This window comes from Mobula hypostoma, chromosome 3 (genome assembly GCF_963921235.1).
Source record: "Mobula hypostoma chromosome 3, sMobHyp1.1, whole genome shotgun sequence".
Classification (NCBI taxonomy): Eukaryota; Metazoa; Chordata; class Chondrichthyes; order Myliobatiformes; family Myliobatidae; genus Mobula; species Mobula hypostoma.
This window is the reverse complement of record NC_086099.1, coordinates 123,534,916-123,546,202: the sequence shown is the minus strand read 5'-3', so window position 1 is coordinate 123,546,202 and position 11,287 is coordinate 123,534,916. Positions and strand designations below refer to the sequence as shown.

The 11,287-nt window shown below is 46.3% G+C and overlaps 1 protein-coding gene across 2 annotated transcripts in view; it reads right to left on the bottom strand.

Annotated features, from left to right (window-relative positions):
* Positions 1-5,635: 5,635 nt before the first annotated feature.
* Positions 5,636-11,287, bottom strand: part of LOC134344240 (insulin-like growth factor I) — a 182,785-nt gene continuing 177,133 nt past the window's right edge. For both annotated transcript variants that reach the window (XM_063043707.1, XM_063043708.1), the window contains exon 4: positions 5,636-8,188. In XM_063043707.1, the coding sequence (XP_062899777.1) occupies positions 8,021-8,188 (168 nt within the window). In that variant the 3' untranslated portion in view covers positions 5,636-8,020. The remainder of the gene's footprint in view (positions 8,189-11,287) is intronic.

Sequence of the window (11,287 nt, the reverse complement as noted above, 5' to 3'; positions counted from 1 at the left end):
CCCATGCGGTCACGGGGAGAACGTACAGACTCCTTCCAGACAGTGGTGGGAATTGAACCTGCGTCGCTGGTGCCGTTACAACATTACGCTAACCTCCCGAAATTCTGCAGGAATTTATCTTCTATCCAGTTCCCTTTCGTAACAGATCCCTAACTTGCCACTGAGGACCAATGCACTGGTCATCAACACGAGAAGTTTTGCAGATGCTGGAAATCCAGAGTCACACACACAAAATGCTGGACAAACTCAGCAGGCCAGGCAGCACCCATGGAAATGAACAATCAGTCGATGTTTTGGGGTGAGACCCTTCATCAAGAAGCCTTGACAGGCTGGATGTAGGAAGATGTTTCCCTTGGCTGAGAGTCTCAACTGGAATCATCAGGACTGGAAAGGAAGGGGAATCTGCCGGAATATGAAGATGGGGGGGGGGGGGTGTAGAAGGCTGGCAGGTGATTGGTCAGACCAGGTGAGGGAGAAGAGCGTAAGCCATAGGAGAAGAATTAGGCCATTCAGCCCATCGAGTCTGCTCCACCATTCCATCATGGCTGATCCCAGATCCTACTCAATCCTATACACCTTGTCATATCCATTGATGCCCTGACTGATCAGGAAATGATCAAGTTCTGCCTTAAATATATGCACGGACTTGGCCTCCACCGCAGTCTGTGGAAGAGTATTCCACAGATTCACTACTCTCTGGCTAAAACAAAATTTCTCCTTACCTCTATTCTAAAGGGTCGCCCCTCAATTTTGAGGCTGTGCCCTCTAGTTCTGGATACCCTCACTGTAGGAAACATCCTCTCCACATCCACCCTATCTAGTCCTTTCAACACTCAAGTAGATTTCAATGAGATCCCCCCTCCACATTCTTCTAAATTCCAGTGAGTACAGGCCCACAGCTGCCGAACATTCTTCATATGTTAACCTCTTCATTTCCAGAATCATCCTCACGAAGGTGGGTGGATGGGTGGGAGGGAGGGGGCATGAAGTAGAAAGCTGGGAGGTGATAGGTAGAAGAGGTAAAGGGCTGAAGAAGAAGGAATCTGATAGGAGAGGAAAGTAGACAATGACAGAAAGGGCGCAAGGAGGGGAATCAGGGAGATGTGATGGGCAGCTGAGGAGAAGAGCAGGGGTTGAGAGGGTAATCAGAGAGAGGGATCAGAATAGATGGGTGAGCATGTCCAGCATTGGGAGTTCAGCTGAGGAATCGGCAGTACAATACTCCAAAAAAAAAAGAACTGTAGCGAATGGGAAGACTGGCACTGAGTGACCTCTCTGGACAGTGAGGTGCTTACTAAGCACACAAAACACTGGAGGAACTCAGCAAGCCAGGCAACATCTATGGAGAGGAATGAGCAGTTGACGTTATGGGCTGAGATGCTTCGTTGTGATGTAGACGTGATGGGAAGATTCTCTACCTCCTCCCTCAATAACATTGGAGGAGCAGTTTTATGATGTGATAGAGGGGATTTCATCGGGGGAACGTAGGAACAATGGATGTCTGGACTGGGTAATGGGGAAGGGATTTTACATTAATCTGGAGTGTAAGTGCTTGTTGGGCCAAGATATCCACTTGGATGGTGTAAAATATGTGTGAACTAGACTCCATGGAAGCCCCATAGCTTGGGTCTCATCTGCCCTACAATTACAGGAATCAATAAAGACCCCTTAGAAAGGGTAACACCCAACTCCTACTGCAATGAAACTGCACTGCAACAGACAGGAAGATAGTCAAACCTGCCCAATGCATCACCAGCACCAGCTTACCCACCATCAAAGAGATGTAGACAGAAAGGTGTCAGTAAAGGGCCAGTAACATTGTGAAGGATCCCACCCACCCCGCTCACGGACTGTTTTTCCCACTCCCTTCAGGGAGGAGGCTGCAAAACATCCACGCCAGGACCACCAGACTGATCAACACCTCCAGCCACTCCAGCACTACTTTATCAGTTCCAGTCAGACACCTTATGTACAGCCTCGCGTCTCCTCATGGACATACAATCAATCTATGCTTATTCACTGTCTTATATATTTATATTTATTGTGTGTGCTTATATTGTTATTACTGAGTTCTTCATATTCTGTATGTGTTTTTTTGGGCTTCATCAGATCCAGAGTAGCAATTATTTTGTTCTCTTTACACTTGTGTACAGGAAATGACATTAAACACTCCTGAATCTTGAACCTTGATCTGTTCATGGTAGCGCAGTTAGAACTGCTGGTAGGGGTGCTGATCAATGGTGCCCAAAACCCGGGTTCGATCCTGACCCTGGGTACTGCCTGCGTGGAGTTTGCATGCTCTCCTAGCCACCTCCGGTTTCCGCATTGATGAGGGTTGGTAGGACAGTGGGCCTCCGTAAACTACCCCTAGTGAGTGGTGGAATCTGGAGCATCACAGCCTGGTATGGAAACACCAATGCCCTTGAATAGAAAATACTACAAAAAGTAGTGGATACGGCCCAGACTATTACAGGTAAAGCCCTCCCAGACGTTGAGCAGATTTACATGAAACACAGTGGCAAGAAAGCAGCAGCCAAAATCAGGGACCCCCACCATCACCCAGGACATGCTCTCTTCTCATTGCTGCCATCAAGAAGAAGGTACAGCCTCAGGACTCACACCACCAGGAACGGCTATTACCCCCTCAACCATCGGGTTCTTGAACCAAAGGGGTAACTTCACTCAACTTCACTTGCCCATCACTGTACCATTCCCACAATTTAAGGCCTCACTTTCAAGGACTCTTCATCTCATGTTCTCCATATTTATTGCTTATTTATTTATTTAAAATTTTATATTTGCACAGCTTGTTGTCTTTTGCAAATGGTTGTTTGTGCATCTGGTTGGGTACGATCTTTCATTGATCTATTGTCCTTCTTGGATTTACTGCATACGCCCGCAAGAAAATGAATCTCGGGGTTGTATATTGTGATATTTATATACTTTGACAATAACTTTAGTTTGAACTTTGAAACTTGAAATTTGAATTTCAGGAGAATAAAAAATGAGGTTCATCTAGGACTGGTCCAAAGGCTAGAATAGACTTGTGTGTGCTAAAGGGTTTGTTTCCATGTTCTACCTCACTATGACTCTGATTTATATTTATATAAGAATACTATTTTAGAGAAATGCCGCAAACTGGTTCACAGTCTGACAAAAACTAATGCCAGCCGGTAGGTTGAGTGAGGCAATGAACCAACTCATAGCGGCGATTGACGGACCAACCCACATGCCTTTTGGTTGTGTGAGGAAAGCAGAGCCTGCTCTAAAGAGCGTGTCTTAAGAAGATAGATAGAGCGAGCTGGGGATCCTCAGTTCAGAGCAAAGGAGGACGAGAGGTGACTTGATGGAGGTGTACAAGATGATAGGATACATAGTACGAGTAGACATTCCCAAGGACAGAAATGGCTAATAAGAGAAGGCATAATTTTAAGGTGCTTGGGGGAAAGTATGGGGGGGAAGGAACATCAGAGGTAGCTTCTATCACAAAGATTGGTGGATGCATGGAATCTCTGCCAGGGGTCATGTTGAAGGCAGATATATATTAGAAACACTTAAGAGACTTTCGGATAGGCACATGAATGACAGGAAAATGGAGAGAAGGGTTAGATTGATCTTAGAGTAGGTTAAGAGGTCGGCACAACACTGGGCTGAAGGGTCTGTACTGTGTTGTAGTGTTCTATATTCAACCACTTCAGGCTACAGGTTACCTGACAAGAAAGCTAGGTTAAGACATAGAGTTAACGTAAGATCACTCTGTAAAGGATGTGTGCAGATTCTGTAAAGATCACTGCAATCTGCAGCCTGTAATTTCCCTTTGGGTGGTGTGCTTTTTAACCATCTATACAACCTTAAGTTTTTGCAGTATTCTGAAGGATTTGGTGAACTGGGCTCTCAAAATTTCAGGTAGTGCCGCAGTGACCATTACTGGAGCAGGGTTGGGGTCGGATTGGTACTTGGAGCCGGATTGATACTTGGGGCAAGATTGATACTTGAGGCCAGATTGATACTTGAGGCCGGATTGATACTTGGGGCCAGATTGGTACTTGGGGCCAGATTGATACTTGGGGCTGGATTGATACTTGGGGCCAGATTGATACTTGGGGCCAGATTGATACTTGGGGCCAGATTGGTACATGAAGCCGGATTGATACTTGGGGCAAGATTGATACTTGAGGCCAGATTGATACTTGAGGCCGGATTGATACTTGGGGCCAGATTGGTACTTGGGGCCAGATTGATACTTGGGGCTGGATTGATACTTGGGGCCGGATTGGAGCGGTGTTCCTGGGCCTAAGAGTGGACAACAAGCCAGTGTTTAGCAGATCTCAGCAGCAAGCCAGCTCACCACTCTGAGAGGCTTTACTCGTCTCAACACTGAACTGACTTGACAGCCTTCAGGCTCCTGGACCGGCTGCAGTACTAAAACTGCCTCTGTGTCTGTGAACTGACTTTCGCGTACTCTGAGGTTCATGTTCTCTGTGTTACTTGTTTACTTTTTTTAATTGTTTGCACAATTTGTTCTTTATATTTATACATCTGACAGTCTTTGTTGTGTGGGATTTTTTGGGAATTCTGTTGTATTTCTTTGTTTTGCAGCTGCCTGCCAGAAGATGAATCTCACGGAATAAAGGAAAGATACGTCGCATCCGGAGTTTCTCCGGTTAGCGGATGATTTCCCTCCACGCCTCTTTGACGTAGTGGGGAACCGCGTACAAGGCAAATTACAGCAGTGGTTTGCCATTGCCTTCTGCCAGGTGAGATTCCAAAGAAATTCCAAGGAATACATACATAATTTAATAAAAAATATACTTTGAACTTTGAGCGATGAAGAGGACAAACTCCAAGGTGTAGATCCGTGAAATGCGGGCCGGAAATTCAGCAGAACTTAGGTTGAGGTTTGAGTGAAAGTGAATGGGTGTGGGTATGAGGAGTGATGAAGGAGTTGTCATCCAGTTCAGAATTGCTGTACCAGAGGTGTTAGCTTATGAGACCATTGGAAATGTTCTCGATAAAAAAGAAACATTTTAACCAATGTTTACACAAGGGATTCTGCAGATGCTGGAGACCCAGCGAAACGCACACAAAAAGCTGAAGGAACTCAGCAGGTCAGGCAGCATCTTTGGAGGGGACTAAACAGTTGACGTTACGGGCTGAGACCCTTCATCAGGACTGGAAGTTCAGAAGAAGTGAAGGCGGGGGGGGGAGGGGGGAAGAAGCTGGCAGGTGAGACCAGGTGAGGGTTGGTGGGAGGGGGAGGGAGTAAAAAGCTGCGAGGTGATAGGTGGGAGACGTGAAGGGCTGAAGAAGAAGGAATCTGATTGGAGAAGAGAGTGAAGCATGGGAGAAAGGGAGGGAGGAGATGGGCAGGTGTGGAGAAGAGAAGGGGTGAGAGGAGAAGCAGAATGGGGAACGGAAAAAGAGAGAAAGGGGGAGAAATAATCAGAACTTGAAGAAATTAGTGTTCATGCCTTCAGGCTGGAGGCTGCCCAGATGGAATATGAGCTGTTGCTCCTCCACCCTGAGAGTGGCCACATCGTGGCAGTAGAGGTGTTAAACAGCTTGTGTGTGTTAACCAATCGAATTAAATTAACCAGTCCACTTAATTAGCAGTGACTGTGCTAAATTTCCACATTTAACTTCATATATTTATTTTATTACTTAGGGATACAGCAAGTTAAGAGGCCCTTCTGGCCCAATTACACCCAATTAACCTGCTAACCAATATGCCTTTGGGATGTGGGAGGAGACCAGACCAGTCGGAGGAAATCCACATGGTCACCAGGAAACTGTAGAAAGTTGTTACAAACAGAGGCAGACCTGAACCCGTTCACCGGCGCTGCGATAGCATTACGCTAACTGCTAGGCACTTCCCAGAAAGCAGAAATCTCTCTTTATTCCTTTGCACACTGACAATACAAAGACTAAGAGAAAGTTTAAGTTTATAAAGCACATCATCCACTGTGAATACTGAAAATTAGTGGATCGACATTGCAATATTCTGGTATATAATAGCAATGGGTTATGGTAGAGTCACACTGTAATGTGTTGTAATACTGGCAAAGACCTGTAATGATGTCACATGGTCCTAGACAAATTGTGATGGGATACAGTGGATTCTAGTGAATTGGGCCATTGGTTAATCAGGGCAGCCAGTTATTTGGGACAGCTCTGAAAGGACAATAACGAATTGAGAAAATAGTCGGATTTCCTTTGTTTATTTGGGACACTGTGCTGCTTAATTGGAGCAGGACACGGTTGCCCAGCAGTTTCTACCTAGCATCGTGTGGCTGTTAGACACTGCACCATGTTTAGATTAAACCGTTTTTATGTAGCATCAGTTATGCATGTTCGTGTTCAAAAAGCAGTGATCACTGTCGCTGACTGTTAGTGAGAAATAAGCAGAAAGACAATTCAGATCTGCTCTGCTCACTGCCTTGGAGATGCCAGAAACGGCCGGGAGTGAAAATTAAACAATTTCACTGCTTCAAGTTAAGAACTACAAAGAATTTGAAGGAATCATCAATCATCTTGAATGTTATAATTGGGTCCAAAATGTACTGGTCCTGATGTGTCCCAATGAACCAGAATCCACTGATCCACTGCACATACAAAGTATGTCAACAGGCATTAAGTACAGCTATAGACAATTTGACATCGGAGACAATGGGCGCCTACAATTGTTACTGAAGTTGACCAGTACCAATGGTCAGAACACTCCTCTGTAGGTGATTGATCATCGTGAAGCCAGCCAATGCCACATCCGATTTTGCTTCATTTTGCTTAAGACTTCATGGAGGGAAAGGTCCTTTGCGGGTAGGTTGACTGTGCCAAGTTCACAGGAGGATTTTATGCGACCCTCCTCACCCTTCCCCTTCCCCCACCGCAGCCCCTGCCCCGTCCGGCTTCCATGCTGCTTTAGGCTTTTTCTGCCACCCAATTGTACGACATTTGATGAAAGGTTACTAGGGAGAGAAAGTACTGGAAATGCTCAGCAGGTTGGACAGCATCTCTGGAGAAATGATAATAGATAATAGATCTACAATAATAGGTAATAGATCATCTATTGTAATAATATTATAGGTAATAGATTATATCTATTATAATAGATATAATAGATAATCATCTCATAATTAATAGATAATAGATTGCCAAAGCCTCTCTCTCTCCACTGATTCTGCCTGACCCATCCTGAGCACAATCTATTTATAATTCTGTCACCCAATGTCCACAGTATTTTGGGTGCCACGGTAACATAGCGGTTAGTGTGACGCTATAACAGCTCAGGGTGCAAAGTTCAGAGTTCAATCCCGGTGACCTCTGTAAGGAGTCTCTGTACATCCTCTCCATGGAATGTGTGGGTGTATCTCCGGGTGCTTCGGTGCCCTCCCACAGTCCAACGATGTACCGGGTGGGTCAATTGGTCATTGTAAATTGTCCTGTGAGTGGGTTAAGGGTTAAGTCGGGGTCGTTGGGGGTTGCTGGGCAGAGTGGCTCGTAGGGCTGGAAAGGTCTATTCCGCGCTGTATCACTAATAAATAAACTTGAAAGTAACAGTGACGATGATAAATTGGAACTCGAACTTGCGGGTGAACTTGACTCCCGAAACGTAGGCTTCGTGTGCTTTGCCTGAGGAAACTTAGTGAGTGAGTGTGATTTTCAGTTACTTTCTGTCCCGATATCCTCACTTTCCTCTAACAAAGAGCCCACGTGGGAAGTCGATATTGGCTACAGGGCAAATTGCGAATCAGTTGTTTGAAGTTCTGTTGCAGGAATTGTGAGTTTCTTCCTCTTGGCCAGACGATGAGAGTGAGCAGAGGCACAAGAGTGAGGAGAGAGAGCGCAAAACAGTTCAGAACAGCGTGATGAGCAAAACTTTTTGCTGAACAAAATCCACTGGTTCACTCCAGCTCATTTCTCCATTCTGATTTTGATCGTTAGCATCGAATTCACAGTAACGTCGAAGAGGAAAGACCTGTGGGAATTAGTGCGTCCTGCCTTCCCTCCTTCCTCCGTGCTATCATAACCTTGTTCGCTGGGGTCCTGCGGCCTTCCTTGGCGTCTTGCTCAGCTGAGCCATCAACGATGGCTGACTGCGGGGGGAGCTCGGATCCTGAACTGCATGCTTGCTTCTTAAAAGCCACTGGGACAACTTGTTCCCTTTGTATGACCTATGTAAAATATCCTCCTGAAAAGAGATGAAATAAGTATCAATTCAAGTTCAGATTTATTGTCATTCAACCATACACATATATATCACCAAACAAAACAACGTTCCTCCAGACCAAGGTGCACAACACAATACATATAACTCACATATATAACACATAAAATAATATTACCACAAATAATAAGGTGCATTTACAATATAAATGAACAAGTAAATAGTAAAATACTACTGGTGCTTCATACGGGATGAGATCTGGGTGATGGGAGGGAGTTCAGTTGTGTTACAGCCTAGGGGAAGAAGTTGTTTCCCATCCTAACAGTCCTTGTCCTATTGCTACAGTACCTTCTGCCTGATTGGGGAAGGTGGGGTCAAAGAATTTGTTGTTATAGATGGGAGGGATTATTGACAATGCGCACGCAGCATTCCTGATAAATATCTCAGATGGGTGGAAGAGAGACCCAGTGATCCTCTAGGCAGTCCTCACAATCCTTTGTGGGGACCTGTGGTCAGGTGCCTTGCAATTCCCGTACCAGACAGTCAGAACGCTCTCAATAGGGCTCCTGTAAAACTGGATTAAGGCCCAATGCTCACCACATGAGCATAATTCCCAAGCACAGGATTATTGGCACTTGTCACAGAGTCACATGTGACAGAAACAGACCCCACACCACCAGGGTTCAGGAACAGTTGTTACCCCTGAACCATCAGGCTCTTGAACCAGAGCGGATAACTTCACTCACCCCAACACTGAATTTGCTTCGAACTCAGCCCACCCCACCACATCCATAGTTAAATCCATCAAGAAGAAAACACCCACCACCTGCCTGTGACTGTCTCTGTACTACATGGGCAGGTAACTTCACTAACTTCACAATAGTACCCCACATGTGTCTGACTGTACAGGATCTCAGCCCATGATTGTCAATAAACACAAACACCGACTGTCAATAGCTGTGCACAGTATCCTAAAATTCAAAGTAAATTTATTATCAAAGCACATATTTATCACTGTATACAACCCCAAGATTCACTTTCTTTTGGGCATTCATAGTAAATCAAGAAAGACAATAGAATTAATGAAAGACCACATGCAATAGGACGGACAACAACCAATGTGCAAAAAAAATCAACAACTGTGCAAATACAAAAAGAAACAAAATAATAATAATAATAATAAATAAGCAATAAATATGGACAACATGAGATGAAGAGTCCTTGAAAGTAAGTCAAGGGGAACAGTTCAGTGATAGAGTGGGTGAAGCTGAGTGTTTTCTCCTCTGGCTCAAGAGCCTGATGGTTGAGGGGTAATAACTGTTCCTGAACCTGGTGGTGTGAGTCCTGAGGCTCTTGTACTTCTTCCTGATGGCGGCAGTGAGGAGACAGTACATCTCCCCTCACCCATTGGCAATAATCCCCAGGAACTGCCCTGGCCCAGGTAATTTAGTTTACACCCCTTCAGTTGTGTTTGAGTGCAAACCCAGTATAATTTCATGAAGAGGCATCTGAATGTTTGCGTTCCTGCACTCCTGTGCCTCTGTGGTCCTGTGCTTCTGTGTTCCTCTACTCCTGTGCCTCTGTGTTCCTGTGCCTCTGTTCCTTATTCCTGTGCCTCTGTGTTCCTGTGCTCCTGTGCCTCTGTGTTCCTGTACTCCTGTGCCTCTGTGTTCCTGTGCCTCTGTTCCTTATTCCTGTGCCTCTGTGTTCCTGTGCTCCTGTGCCTCTGTGTTCCTGTGCTCCTGTGCCTCTGTGTTCCTGTACTCCTGTGCCTCTGTGTTCCTGTGCTCCTGTGCCTCTCTGTTCCTGTACTCCTGTACCTCTCTGTTCCTGTGCTCCTGTGCCTCTGTGTTCCTGTACTCCTGTGCCTCTGTGTTCCTGTGCTCCTGTGCCTCTCTGTTCCTGTACTCCTGTACCTCTCTGTTCCTGTACTCCTGTGCCTCTCTGTTCCTGTGCTCCTGTGCCTCTCTGTTCCTGTACTCCTGTACCTTTCTGTTCCTGTACTCCTGTGCCTCTGTGTTCCTGTACTCCTGTGCCTCTGTGTTCCTGTGCTCCTGTGCCTCTGTTCCTGTACTCCTGTACCTCTGTGTTCCTGTGCTCTTGTGCCTCTGTGTTCCTGTGCTCCTGTACCTCTCTGTTCCTTACTCCTGTTCCTCTGTATTCCTGTACTCCTGTGCCTCTCTGTTCCTGTACTCCTGTGCCTCTCTGTTCCTGTACTCCTGTGCCTCTGTGTTCCTGGTACTCCTGTGCCTCTCTGTTCCTGTACTCCTGTGCCTCTCTGTTCCTGTACTCCTGTGCCTCTCTGTTCCTTACTCCTGTGCCTCTGTATTCCTGTGCTCCTGTGCCTCTCTGTTCCTGTACTCCTGTGCCTCTGTATTCCTGTGCTCCTGTGCCTCTCTGTTCCTGTACTCCTGTGCCTCTCTGTTCCTGTACTCCTGTACCTCTCTGTTCCTTACTCCTGTTCCTCTGTGTTCCTGTACTCCTGTGCCTCTCTGTTCCTTACTCCTGTGCCTCTGTATTCCTGTGCTCCTGTGCCTCTCTGTTCCTGTACTCCTGTGCCTCTCTGTTCCTGTGCTCCTGTGCCTCTCTGTTCCTTACTCCTGTGCCTCTGTGTTCCTGTACTCCTGTGCCTCTGTGTTCCTGTACTCCTGTGCCTCTCTGTTCCTGTACTCCTGTGCCTCTCTGTTCCTTACTCCTGTTCCTCTGTGTTCCTGTACTCCTGTGCCTCTCTGTTCCTGTACTCCTGTGCCTCTCTGTTCCTGTACTCCTGTGCCTCTCTGTTCCTTACTCCTGTGCCTCTGTATTCCTGTGCTCCTGTGCCTCTCTGTTCCTGTACTCCTGTGCCTCTCTGTTCCTTACTCCTGTGCCTCTGTGTTCCTGTACTCCTGTGCCTCTCTGTTCCTTACTCCTGTGCCTCTCTGTTCCTGTGCTCCTGTGCCTCTGTGTTCCTGTACTCCTGTTCCTCTCTGTTCCTGTGCTCCTGTGCCTCTCTGTTCCTTACTCCTGTGCCTCTGTGTTCCTGTACTCCTGTGCCTCTGTGTTCCTGTACTCCTGTGCCTCTCTGTTCCTGTACTCCTGTGCCTCTGTGTTCCTGTACTCCTGTACCTCTCTGTTCCTGTACTC